At 45.8% G+C, this 13,481-nt stretch overlaps 1 protein-coding gene across 3 annotated transcripts in view; it reads right to left on the bottom strand.

The window, feature by feature from the left end:
• LOC124858695 (echinoderm microtubule-associated protein-like 4) overlaps positions 1 to 12,864 on the bottom strand; it is a 35,862-nt gene extending 22,998 nt beyond the window's left edge. The window contains exons 1-14 of one of the 3 annotated variants that reach the window (XM_047350833.1): positions 12,729 to 12,864; positions 10,163 to 10,342; positions 9,968 to 10,088; positions 8,625 to 8,807; positions 7,131 to 7,268; positions 6,248 to 6,273; positions 5,994 to 6,029; positions 4,952 to 5,075; positions 4,377 to 4,526; positions 4,228 to 4,297; positions 3,761 to 3,871; positions 3,585 to 3,680; positions 3,255 to 3,389; positions 2,091 to 2,226 (exon numbers count right to left, since the gene is read on the bottom strand). In XM_047350833.1, the coding sequence (XP_047206789.1) occupies positions 2,091 to 2,226; positions 3,255 to 3,389; positions 3,585 to 3,680; positions 3,761 to 3,871; positions 4,228 to 4,297; positions 4,377 to 4,526; positions 4,952 to 5,075; positions 5,994 to 6,029; positions 6,248 to 6,273; positions 7,131 to 7,268; positions 8,625 to 8,807; positions 9,968 to 10,088; positions 10,163 to 10,342; positions 12,729 to 12,753 (1,531 nt within the window). In that variant the 5' untranslated portion in view covers positions 12,754 to 12,864. The remainder of the gene's footprint in view (positions 1 to 2,090; positions 2,227 to 3,254; positions 3,390 to 3,584; positions 3,681 to 3,760; positions 3,872 to 4,227; positions 4,298 to 4,376; positions 4,527 to 4,951; positions 5,076 to 5,993; positions 6,030 to 6,247; positions 6,274 to 7,130; positions 7,269 to 8,624; positions 8,808 to 9,967; positions 10,089 to 10,162; positions 10,343 to 12,728) is intronic. The other 2 variants (XM_047350834.1, XM_047350835.1) reach the window with 2 other exon arrangements.
• Positions 12,865 to 13,481: the final 617 nt, after the last annotated feature.

Raw genomic sequence — 13,481 nt, 5'->3', positions numbered from 1 at the left:
CAGGTGAGGAGGAAGATCATAAGCCCACGCCGAGTTTGGGCTGCAACCGACCACAGAAGAACCAATAGCAGCTCTGCTGAGAGCAGATCAGATGTGATTTTAGTGGTTACATCTTTTTAAGATTAATAATCAATCAGTGTTTTTCTCCAAGAACACTTTGTCAAAAACAAAACTTATGAACTCCCAGTGGTTCCACAGCATAGAAAACACCAGATAGAGGTTGAATCATGTACTTGTTGACCTCCAGGCTTATCTACACCAGGCAGATATCCAAGCTGGTCGGTGGTGTTTCCAGAGTGTCAGCCGCTCAGGAGGACCTCCAGAACAGACACTGGAGAAATGCCGCAGAGTGATGGGGAAAAAGTAACCATAACCCCAGACAAATGATAGAATATGGGGGAAAAGTTCAATATTATTTGTCCCCCATTTCAGAAAGTGAAACTCATCTATCATATAGATCCATTCCACATAGAGTGAAATACAGGGGTTGGACAATGAAACTGAAACACCTGGTTTTAGACCACAATAATTTATTATTACGGTGTAGGGCCTCCTTTTGCAGCCAATACAGCATCAATTCATCTTGGGAATGACATATACAAGTCCTGCACAGTGGTCAGAGGGATTTTAAGCCATTCTTCTTGCAGGATAGTGGCCAGGTCACTACATGATACTGGTGGAGGAAAACGTTTCCTGACTCGCTCCTCCAAAACACCCCAAAGTGGCTCAATAATATTTAGATCTGGTGACTGTGCAGGCCATGGGAGATGTTCAACTTCACTTTCATGTTCATTAAACCAATCTTTCACCAGTCTTGCTGTGTGTATTGGTGCATTGTCATCCTGATACACGGCACCGCCTTCAGGATACAATGTTTGAACCATTGGATGCACATGGTCCTCAAGAATGGTTCGGTAGTCCTTGGCAGTGACGCGCCCATCTAGCACAAGTATTGGGCCAAGGGAATGTCATGATATGGCAGCCCAAACCATCACTGATCCACCCCCATGCTTCACTCTGGGCATGCAACAGTCTGGGTGGTACGCTTCTTTGGGGCTTCTCCACACCGTAACTCTCCCGGATGTGGGGAAAACAGTAAAGGTGGACTCATCAGAGAACAATACATGTTTCACATTGTCCACAGCCCAAGATTAGCGCTCCTTGCACCATTGAAACCAACGTTTGGCATTGGCATGAGTGACCAAAGGTTTGGCTATAGCAGCCCGACCGTGTATATTGACCCTGTGGAGCTCCTGATGGACAGTTCTGGTGGAAACAGGAGAGTTGAGGTGAGAGTTTAATTCTGCTGTTATTTGGGCAGCCGTGGTTTTATGTTTTTTGGATACAATCCAGGTTAGCACCCGAACATCCCTTTCAGACAGCTTCCTCTTGCGTCCACAGTTAATCCTGTTGGATGTGGTTCGTCCTTCTTGGTGGTATGCTGACATTACCATGGATACCGTGGCTCTTGATACATCACAAAGACTTGCTGTCTTGGTCACAGATGCGCCAGCAAGACGTGCGCCAACAATTTGTCCTCTTTTGAACTCTGGTATGTCACCCATAATGTTGTGTGCATTTCAATATTTTGAGTAAAACTGTGCTCTTACCCTGATAATTGAACCTTCACACTCTGCTCTTACTGGTGCAATGTCCAATCAATGAAGACTGGCTACCAGGCTGGTCCAATTTAGCCATGAAACCTCCCACACTAAAATGACAGGTGGTTCAGTTTCATTGTCCAACCCCTGTATATAAAGCCTTTATTTCTTGTCATTTTGATGATTCTGGCTGACAGAGAATAAAACCCAACATTCAGCGTCTCAGAAAATTTGAATATTGTGAAAAAGCTGAGTGAAAACCTGCTAAACCAGCAGAGGAATGGACCCGGAGGCTGTGGTTTTCCCCAGAACCCAACTGATCCTGGCTGAGCAGGAAAACTGAAAATCATTAGAAGGGAGTGGCAGGTGGAGGCTCTGCAGGAACCTGTCAAGATCCGTCTCTCAGAGAAGAATGTGATCAACGCCTGGAGGACAAAACGCATCAACAACTCGAATTCAAGTCTTTCAATTCTGCCGGCAGGTCCCCACCTTGAGGTCCCTTCCCAGGAGGTGCCTCAGCAGAGTTCCTCGTCCAGACCAGCAGCTGACCTGCAGAGTCTCCGGTCACGATGTCTCCGTTGCTCCTGAAGGTCAGACACTGGATGAACTTCGGCCTGTCGTGGTTCTGACCACAAAAGAAGAAACGGTTAGAAGTAATTTGGACCTTAATGGACATTTTTATAATTATCTCCTATTTTTCTGTCTATCTGTGAGCTTCCATTAGCCTGTCACTGTGCTGGTACAAAGCACCGTTCAGACCACAACTTGGGCTAAGGCAGGAACCAGGAACCTGAACTTGGACCTTAATATAATTTATCTACATTGCTCTATTAAATACTGGTTCTGTCTGTCCGAGCGTGTATGTAGTTTGTTGCAGCAAAAGTTGTTTGCTGGTGTAACAAAAAAAAACTTGATTCTGTTCCAGATGGAGTGAGGATCCAAAGGCTCAGGTTCTGAAGAAGGTTCAGTTCAGGTTCTATAATGATCATAAAACAGAACCACATCAGAGAGTAACTTAAGTGGATGTAACGCAGAACTGATCTCAGGCTCCAAAGCCGTTGACTTGATAAAATATGGTAGAACGTTAAACATTGAAGCTCCAGTTCTTAACTGGTTCCGTAAAAGAACCGGGTTCCTTTTCCACCACCTGATAACCAATCAGTCTAAACGACTCATCCATTTATTGTTTCATCTTCCCGTTTTATTCTGGGTTTTTATGAAGGATCATAGTTCATGGAGACACTTTAAGCTCATGAATAACATCGTGTCTCCAAGTATCTCTGCGCACAGAACTAATCACCACCTTGGTTTAGTAACAGTCTGAAACAACCAGCTGAAAACTGGACTTCAACAGAACCTTTATCCTGGAGATATTATCTCCAGGTGGACCCACTTCAGAAAGATCAGAGACGGTCAGATTCTGTTGTTCTGGTGCTGATCCAACATTTTATTCTCCTTGAAACTCTTACTGGTTTAAATCTGATTAAAAATGAACTGGCGAGTGTTAAACAAGGCGCTCACAGCGTTGTGATTGGCTGTGGCTCCCATGGCCCCGCCTCCAGCGGCTCAGTTTAAATTTCTGTGGAAGAAATTTCCTGAAGGACAAAGTTGGACCTCAGAACCAAATCACACTAAAGACAGAACCGTTCTTACCCCAAAGAGGCCCTGTTTCCGAAGCAGCGAGGTCCCATTCCAGGTCCAGAAGAAGATGTGGAACTTTCCACAAGTGATGATTGTGTTTGGATCCGTCGGGTGGAACTCCACGGCCAGAACCACGTCAGTAGTGGTCTGCCAGAAGTCAGGAGATACAGACAGCATAGAACCAAAATAAAATCAGTCAGAATCAGTTCCAGGAACACACCAGTGAAAACATAGTTTTTACAGACTGGTTAAAACCCGTAAGAACCAGCTCATTTGTGTACTATCAGCAAGTTTCAAAGTGTTTCAAAGATGTTCTGTGAGTAGATGTAGAACCGGGCTCACCTTGATCTCTGCGATCTTTGACTTCTTCTGCCAGTCCCAAACGGTCAGCATGTGATCGTTACAGTCATCAATGACGCTCAGGTGCTGACCCGAATCCTGCGAAACACAGAGACCCATTAAGAAGGTTCTACAAGACCAGAATGTCAATGACCACCTCCTCATGAGGAGATACTTACAGCTTTAGAGAATGCCAGAGATCCAACGCCCCGTTCAAAGGTTCCCAAACCAATGACCTGCAGGGTGGACAGGCTGACGCTGTCCCAGACCCGTACATGAGGCTGCAGCGCCTGAAACACACCACACAGAACCGGTCGGGTTACTAGACAGAACTCGTCAGGTCATTAAGGTTTGATCTTTCCAACATTTAGAGGTCTTCCTCATGTCCCAACTGGACTCCTGTCAAAAGACAGGAGCTTTTGGAGGTAGATGATGCAAATTTTGACCCGACCCATTCACTTGGTTCTGTCATGTTGTTTGTGCTATAGAAACCAACAAATCTCAGCCTGGCAGATCTTTGAGTACTACAGGTTTTTATGCTCCTGATCCAAACCAGTAGAATTTAGGTTTCTGCTCCCAGACGGAAATTTGGTTCCTCCAATTCAACCTCAAGTTCTAATATAGAACAACTGGAAGTTCTGCTCACTCGTCCATCTTTGTCCACTCCTGCGATCTGTCCCGTTGCAATTCGGATCTTATCTGGATGGATGGCCAGACTGCCAGACAGAGAGAGATGATGTCATCAACACAAAGCAGCCAATGGCAGAGCAGGAAATGATGCTGAGTGCTTCTCACCACTTGATGCAGTCGGTGTGTCCGAGGTAATGCCTCTGAGTCCGTTCCTCGTAGTTAAACAGAACCGCCACCGACGCAACAAAGTAAACGATCTCTCCGGTTGGAAGCAGGTAGACGTTGGCCCTGCAGTCCCTGCCCCGATAACCGTACCTGCAGAGAGTCAAGGAAACGCCTGGTGCTGAGGTTCTGTCAGGGTTCTACTGAGGTCTACTGGGGTTCTTTCAAAGGATTCTGTCCAGGTTCTACTGAATTTCTCTTAGGAACTACTATCTTTTATTGGTTTCCTTCTCAGAATCTATTCACTCTGGTTCTGCTAGGATTCCACTCAGGTTCTGTCGGGTTTCAGCACTGTTCGTACTACCTAGTCAGCATCGACAGAGGTAAACGTCACCATGGTAACCACACAAACAGGAAACACCAGGGCAATAGCTGGAGATCTGGTGAGAACCTGCTTTAGATCAGCTGAGGAATAAAGACATATTTGTGGAAGTGCTGAGGATGGGTTATTTAGAACTCTGACGTGTTCTCCAGGTTCTGGTGGGTGGTTGGTTCTTTCTGGCGACTTTAAAGGATACACCCACTCTAGCTTGAGTCGTTCTGGAGGAAGTTCTGTCCGAACCTCGTCGTAGTTCTCCACATCTGAAGGGATGAACATTGTGATTGGTCGACCACGCATGAACATCTTGATGGAGTTTCCCTCTGAAACATCAACAAGCAGAAAAGTGTTGATGAAGATCATTCTGTCTTTATTCTGAGATTCTGGATCAGATGCTTGCAAATAGTTTTTTATTTCAGATCAAAAACTCATTAAAGACAAAAACCAAAATGAGACGTCAAAGGTTCTGCTACAAGAACCAAGGATCCTGAGGAAAGCACCGTCAGTCACAAACTCTAGATCCAGACCAGGTGAGAAGCAGGTAAGCTACACATTTTGGTAACAGGTGGGTGGGAGACAGGTGACAAACAGGTGAGACATGGATGAAGGACCAGTTCAAATCTGGTGAGTGATGGGTCAGCAACCGGTGAGAAGGTTTGGAACAGGAGACAGATCAAGGAAAGGTGAGAGGGTCAAGGATAAGACATGGTTAGCGACAGGTGAGGGCCAAGTCAGAGTCAGAAGAGAGAACGCTCAGGCACAGGTGGGAAGCAGGTAAGGAACAGGTTAGAGCCTGGTCAACGACGGGTCAGGGACAGGTGATTTATGGGTTACGTATATGTTTGAAACAGGTGAGGCTGGGTTATGGGAAAGTCCCTCGAGCAGAAGCACCTGGCGCCCGGTTTTAGCCCAAGTTCACAGCAAAGAACGACCCGGCAGTTCTGACCCATCCCATTGGTTATGCTGCTAAGATGATCTGTGATTGGCCTTTGTGTCTGAACACTGAAATTGTTGTATAGATCAGACTCCAATCAGGGTGCTTACAGTCTTGCTCATTCATATAAACATGAAAAAGGCGGGGCCAAACACAGGTGTGACATCGCATGAGCAGACACAATAAGAGACTGCAGGTGAAGGAGTGAGGCAGACGATGGCAGCACAGAGAGAGAGGTGTGACTGGTCCAGAAACAGGAAGTTAGCCTAGTTCTGTTAGCACGTTAGCGGATTTCAGCACAACTTACCAGCTAGGCTGTTTTTCTCTCGGGTCGACATTCTGGCTGGTTTGAGACAGAGACATGGTCACTCAACAACAAGCACAACACAAACAACAACAATATGGCCTCTTGACACACAAACTGAAGTTCAGGAACTAAGACAATATTTGGACTGTCTCAGAGTCACAACAGGACAAGACTCTGGATTCCTATTGGACGTTAGACATACGAACGATGATGATGATGGATGTGGTGGTTTGTGGAGAGGAAGGAGTTTTTACCTTGGCTGACCACTGGATCTTTGTGTCTGAAAGAGCAGAAAACATTCGTCATTACCTTCATTATAACCTACTCTGATCTGATTAGAAGAGCCTGAAACTCGGCAACAAGTCAAGATTATTTTGTTAATTAGACTTGTGGTACGTGAGAGTTGGAGGTTGTGAGACTTGTGAGTTCGGGACATTTCAGCTTGTCAGATTTGTCTGAACAACAGACTTGATTCATCAAGATTTGATAGTATGTCTGAATCGCTGCTACATCAGATTCGTCAGTTAATCTGATTTGAGCTGCATCATATATCGCAAATTTAGCGGTAGAACTACTACTACTTGGACTGCAATAAATGTTAGCCATGATTATTTTTAAGTACCGTATTTTCCACACTATAAGGCGCACCGGATTATAAGGCGCACCTTCAATGAATGGCTTATTTTAGAACTTTTTTCATATATAAGGCGCTCCGGATTACAAGGCGCACTGTCATTTTTAAAAAAAATTAAAGGTTTTTAAGTGCGCCTTATAGTGCGGAAAATACGGTACCCTGAATCCAGGGTTTTTGTGCCTGTAAATGTATTTGGTGACACTTGTTTATAAAATGCTTTAGAAGGTCCAGAGGTGGGGAGGTGATTAAATCATGAACAAACGTCTAGTTGTTAATTTACCAAACCTGCAGACTTGGTCAGAGAGAGCTTTTTAATAATAAACAGGACACTGATGTTATCCACATCAGTGATAATGACCGGGTTAGAGTGCACAAACCAAAGCCAGGGCCCAGAACCTTCTCCAGACCCCTCTCTGATCTATATCTACATGTTTCAATGTCTGTCTACCAGGTTCGGTGTGCATCAACCTGTGTGGCGGTGATGCAGTGTGAGTTTGGCATACTTGTCTGTGTTCTTCACTTTAGCCAGCAGCTTGGAGGTGGACGCAGCTTTCACAAGCTTGTTCCTGTTCTTCTCTGAAGAGTCCCAGGTGCTGCTCTGAGATCGCTCCATCCCTGAAGACCGCTTCACGCTGGGACCCCTGAACAAACACACACACCGCTGTGAGGAGCGTGAGGAGGAAGAGGAGGAGTCACCGAGCTGTGTCTGCTGTTACTGAGGCCTTTATTTTGAAAGAATACCTCAAACAAAGGACTCTTACTCAGACACAACAGAGAGACTTCCTGCCTCACAGAAACCAAAACCACCAGGAGACGGAGGGCAGCAAGCCTGGACATGGCCAGAACTCAAGGCCCAGGGTTTGAGAGATCTGCTGGAGGAGCAGGAGGATGAGCTATAGGGAGAATAAGTCACAGGAAGAAGGCATTAGAGGAGGAGCCACAGCAAGAGGACGTTGGAGGGCGTAGGTCAGCAGGAGTAAAAGGTTTTAGTAACTTTGAAACATCTCAAACAGACTGAAGAAGCATGACAGGAGAAGGACCCAGGCGAACTAAAGCCTGAGGAGATCTGAAAGATTCAGAAAGGTTTTAAGGAGAACATCTGCGTCATTTGAAACTCGCTGATAGTACACAAAAGAGCTGGTTCTTACTGGTTTTAACCAGTCTGTAACTGAACTGGGTTAGGAGATAGGTTAGTGGGTTAGACTAACAGAACTGGGTCAGTGGGTGAGTTAACAGGTTAGATTAACTGTACTGGGTCAGTGGGTGGGTTAGCAGGATAGATTAACTGAACTGGGTCAGTGGGTGAGTTAGCAAGTTAGATTAACGGGACTAAGCAGGTTAGGTTAACTGTACTGGGTCAGTGGGTTAGTTAGCAGGTTAGATTAACGGACCTAAGCAGGTTAGGTTAACTGTACTGGGTCAGTGGGTGAATTAGCAGGTTAGATTAACTGAACTGGGTCAGTGGGTGGGTTAGCAGGATAGATTAACGGGACTAAGCAGGTTAGATTAACTACTGGGTCAATGGATGAGTTAGCAGGTTAGATTAACGGAACTGGGTCAATGGATGGGTTAGCTGGTTAGATAAATGGAACTAGGTCAGCAGGTAAATTAGCGGGCTACTTAGCAGGTTAGATTAACCGAACAGGGTTAGCAGGTAAATCAGTGGATTAGTTAGCAAGTTAGATTAAGTAAACTGAGGGAGCAGGTTGGTTAGTTAGTTGCTTAGCGGGTTACAGTTACTCATTAATTCACAAGCGCAGTCAGAATTATTGACATAAGGGGATCAGGTGGCTCTCAGCAAACGCATGAAAACAGCTTGAAAGATAATTAGTCCGCTCTTCTCATTCCTGATAGGCCAATGAAGCACAACAGCCAATCAGATGTGAGAAGACCAGAAAAAGAGAGCAAATCCTTGAGGGCGGGATTAGTAAAGTGATGTCAGATCAGCATCAGCAGGACGTTAAGTCAGATGCAGCCGACAAATCAGAAACTGGAACCTTTTAGGAAGAGCGTGGCCTTTGCTCCCATCAGAGGGTGGGGCCGATCTCTGGGGGGTGTGGGACGGTACGGGGGAGGAGTGATTGGGAGACAGGTCCTTTTGGAGAGGAGCTTCCTCATGCTCTTGGATCTCCTCCATGTGGGATCGCTGACTGCTGACTTCCTTCTTCTTCTCCGTGCCGCTGTGAACAGAATCAGTAACATGAAAGACCACAAACCTAAGGTTCTACCCGGAAGGCACAAGGGTTCTAATGTGGTTTTACTGTGGTTTCACTCCGCTTCTACTCTGGATGGACAGTGGTTCTGCAACGTTTCTATCATTCTACTCAGTTCAATTCAGTTTATTTATAAAGCACCAATAACCCTCAACAAATCTCAGAAGGCACCTTACAAAAACAGATACAGTTTATATGAAGTAATATATAATCAATCAACTCAATCAGTTAGTGACATATGTCCCCATCAGGTCCTCTATCAAATAGTGAGGTCAAGTTCAGATCAGTAGGAAACCCAGCTGGTTGCGTCGACTTTGCAGCAATCCCTCCTACTAAGCTCTCAATATGGCAACAGTGGAGAGGAACATTTCTGTGTAACAGGAAGAAACCTCCAGCAGAAGCAGAACCAGGACCTGTTTCAGTGTGAGCAGCCATCTGCCACGACCAACTGGTGGCTTGAGAAGATGGAGGAGAAACAGAAGGGAAACACAGCTAAACAGATGAGATCTGATCCAGGAGTACTTTCTACGTGGAAGAAAAGTAAAGAGTTAAAGGCGGCAGTAGCTCCTTTAGTGGCTTCATCTAGGAGAGAAACACAGCTAAGCAGATTAGCTCTGAGCCAGGGTGTACTTTCTCTGGGATGAAAAGCAGAGAACAAAATTAGTTGCAGCTATAGAGCCTTCAGTTGCTGTGGAGAGAGAGAAAGGGTTAAACTCAGAGCATCAGGGTCAACAGAATCACTTTCAGGGAACATAAAATCATTGTCAGAGTCAGCTCAGCCAACAGTTCTGCAGTGTGTCCACTGGTCCTTACTCAGCATGGTTCAGCACGGCTCTTCTCCTGCTGTTGATTCTAATGTGGTTTTGCTGTGGTTCCATGCAAGTTCTGCTCTGGTTTTACAGTACTGTGGTTGTATTCTGGTTCCAACATTGTAATCTCCCAGGATCTTCTACCTCTGAAAAGGTTCCACGGCCTTTCTATTGCACCTGTGTTTGAATCTTTAAGTTCTTTGGATTCTACTGTATTTGTACTGTTTCTACTATGTTTCATCGGGTTCCAGTGGTCTCCAGGGAACTGATCTACCAGGTCCACTGATGACCTCAGGTGGACCTTTGCAGGGCCTTTACCTCTTGGCGGCAGACGACAGCGTCTCCTTCCTGGTGACAGAGGTAGAGTCTCTCTTCCGTCCAGGTGTTCCTCCGTTGGAGATGCAGGACATGGAGTAGGCTTCACGCATGGCAGCTCCCCCTGCAGGGGGCAGCACAGGACTGTTGACCACATATTCATGTGTGTAGCCATGACAACAGATGAATCTGCCCTACCTTTCCCTCCATGCTGCTTCTTACTCGCTGCAGAGTCCTCAGAGGCAGAGAGACGACGGAGCACATCAGCAAGCGCGGCCTTCATCACCGTCAGCTCATCTTCCTGTTGCTGGACGCGCAGCTCCAGAGCCGAAAGGCGGTCGTTGACGTCGGAGACACTCGTCGCCGACATGCTGTCATCTGCAGAACGCGATACACATACACGGGAACCTGTTCAGGATCTGGGGCTGATCAGATTCAGGTACATGACTGAATACATGCTGATCCACCGCCTCCTACAGTTCACACAACGATGAGTACGGTATGAAGAACGGCCAAAAAGGATTCAAAAACAGCTCGACACTGGCCATTTCACCTGAAGCAGGTCAATGAACCTGATCCAACATGACACTGACGCAACAGGACCTGGTTTCCAATTGGTGGAGAGCTACAGCAGGTGTGAAGCATCTGATCTGGGCCTGTTTTCCCAAAGATCCTCAGTCTCTCTCAGAGAGCTTCTGTCCTATACCAAGGAGTCAGAGTGATTCAGTTCTCTGCTGAGACTCTGAGGAGGAGACGACAGAAACTCCTCTTAGTGAGGAAGTGTGGTTGACCCCGTTGCTAGGGGTGACGCTGTGATTGGCTGTTAAAGGAAACCAGGTAGATTTGGTTCTGTGATCACGATGGGAACCAACAGACATTCCCAGTAGATCAATGCGTCGTTCCTCTGCTTTCAGCACCAGCCTGGAATGTGAGCAGCTCTGGTTCCTGCTGCATTCAGAAGCTAGAGAGGAGATAGCAGCACCAGAGAACTTCTCCACAGATGTTGGAGATGATCATTTAGGCTGCTGACATCATCATGAACAATACAGCAGATTCACCTCATTTACATCTTCCTGCTCTGGATATAGAGCTCAGATTATTGGACTGTTGGACAAACTTTCTATTTTATGTATATTTATGTAACCTTTTTGAATTTTTTACAAATGTATTTTTTGAAAGCATTTTAGTCTGTAAATATTTTAATAATTCTCTCCTATATTGTTTGTAATTTTGTTCACTTTTTATTCATGGTTATTAATTATTGTTTCTATTATTTATTGATCCTTCCTAATATCACCTTACTAGAGGTTGACCTTTAACCTGTCCTGCTGCCGAAACTATTTAATTTCCTCCTAGAGGGATGATAAAGTTAATCTTATCTCTATATTAATAATTATATGATTGTTCTAGAAGCTGGTAGCGTTTTATTCATTTACTGTTGTTCATTGGAGGAGAAGATCTCTCCTTTCTCTCTGTCTTTCCTCCATCTTCTCTGCTTCAGACACTCTTAGGATCACTAAAGGTCCTCCTCACTGCTCTGAACATCTCCTCATGTTAGGAGCTCTCTGGAGGCCTCAGATGATTCATGAATAACTTTTGTCTCACAGAGGAAACATTTTTATCTGACGTTTTAACTACAATAAACTAAACATGCAATATTTTTGTGAAATAAATCAGTCTAAATGTTGGAGAAATGGTAGGTCCAGATCATTGAGAGCTGAAAATTTGACATTTTCTTAAAAGAAAGGCATGTTGTTTTCTAAGGTTTTGGGGTTGGAAGTCTGAGCAACAAGAACCGGATCTGGGTCACTCTTTCTTCAAAAATGCGTGCTGCATTTTGCCAAGTTTACTGTAAAGGTGCGCCCCAGTCGGCTTCTGAGTAAACATTGCTGAATGTTTCTGGGCTGATTTACTGTTAAAGTGAAGCAAACTGTGCAGTTAAAAAAAGAAAAATACTTTGTTTAATTACATTTAATCAGTAAAAATCTTATCCTAAACATTTTAAAGACTGTCTGCATCAACCCCCGGTGCAGGCACACCATATTTGCATCCCTCTTAATCTGTGGTCTACGGCCGCACAAAATAATTCTAAGGGCAGTTAACGGCCCCCGGACCGCACTTTGGACATCCGTGCTCAAATGGATCAGCAAACTAATTAAGGCTGATCCAATCAGCTTCTACCAGCACTCCGAGCAATCGCTTCCTGATTCTTTGTTCTCCTACCACAGTCCCTGCACACATGCACTGTGAGGGGCTCAACCTGGGGCGCACGCAACAACGGAGGACCACGAAGCTACTGCTGCCCTGGGTTTCTACTGGGTGGTTTGACCCAGTAGGACTCTGCTAAAGTCTAATAAATCCTATATTTTGTTGGACTCTGAAGACCACAACAGACTCTACCGGAACCTGTCTTTTCTGGACAGACTAGTCCATATTCTGCAGGGTTCTGCTTACTCCCCTTATTTTTCCTAGATTCTGCCTGTCTTTACCACAGTTAATGTCTCGGATCTTGTTGGATTCTGATGGGATCCCTTACAGACCCTGGTTCTAACAGGTTCGTTCCAGGACTGCAAAGCCTGCGGGTGAAGATGTTGGTTTTGTGGCCCTTCAGCGACCAGAGGGGCGGTGCAGGCTCTTCCTGAAACAAACAGCAGTGACACGTGTAAAGCCGCCAGAGGCGCGTGCGGCCCTCCTCGTCCAACCAATGCACGACCAGGTGAGCAGGTTCGGTACGGTTCTGGGTGCCCACGGATGACGTACTCACCCAAACTGCCGGTGAATCCGTCCATTTTTCAGCAGAAACGTGGAATTCCGGGCCAAAGGCCTGCGGGAGGAGGAGCGCACACCGCGGGCCTCCGTCCGGGGTTTTCCACCGCGGAGGGGCAGAGGAGAGCCGGAAAGGGTCAGGCTCTGCTGCGCTGCGTGCCGTATCCGTCCGTCTCTGAGGCCGAGGATCCACCGCTGGCCTGCGGGCTGGAGGAGGAGCCGCTCCGGAGGATTGGAAAGCGGAGAGAAGCAAGAGAGCTACGACGCTGTTACGCGTTTCCGACTCAGCCTGCTCTGACTTGGAGAGGAGCCGACTGGAGCCGAGGACAGCCGAGCGGAGGAGGTGGTTTGAGGAAGAAGGCGTGATCTGCCCACAGAGGGGCTGCAGCGACACCCGGTGGTCACTTTCTTCATTGATCGTGACTAGAAAATCGATCACAAACTGAAGGAACAATAAAAACTGCGGATGAAAACTTAGGTTTAAAAGGTTTAATTGACGACAAGAACTGTTTTAACAATAAAAATATCTGCAATCAACTGCAATAAAATTAACTGACCAGACTTACTGGACTCCTGATCAATAAAACAAAACAAGTCTGAATGAGAGGAAAAGTCACTTTTATTATGCTGAATATAAAAAAGATAAAAATTCACTTAGTAAAAAAATCCCTACCTTCAAAATAAAAGCTCCCAACTGAGGCTGGATCAACAATCAGATCAATCAATCATTTCTTCTGATCAATCACAGAAT

Source organism: Girardinichthys multiradiatus, chromosome 22 (genome assembly GCF_021462225.1).
Source record: "Girardinichthys multiradiatus isolate DD_20200921_A chromosome 22, DD_fGirMul_XY1, whole genome shotgun sequence".
Lineage (NCBI taxonomy): Eukaryota > Metazoa > Chordata > Actinopteri > Cyprinodontiformes > Goodeidae > Girardinichthys > Girardinichthys multiradiatus.
Note: the sequence above shows the minus strand (reverse complement) of the source record. Positions and strands in the feature narration are given on the sequence as shown.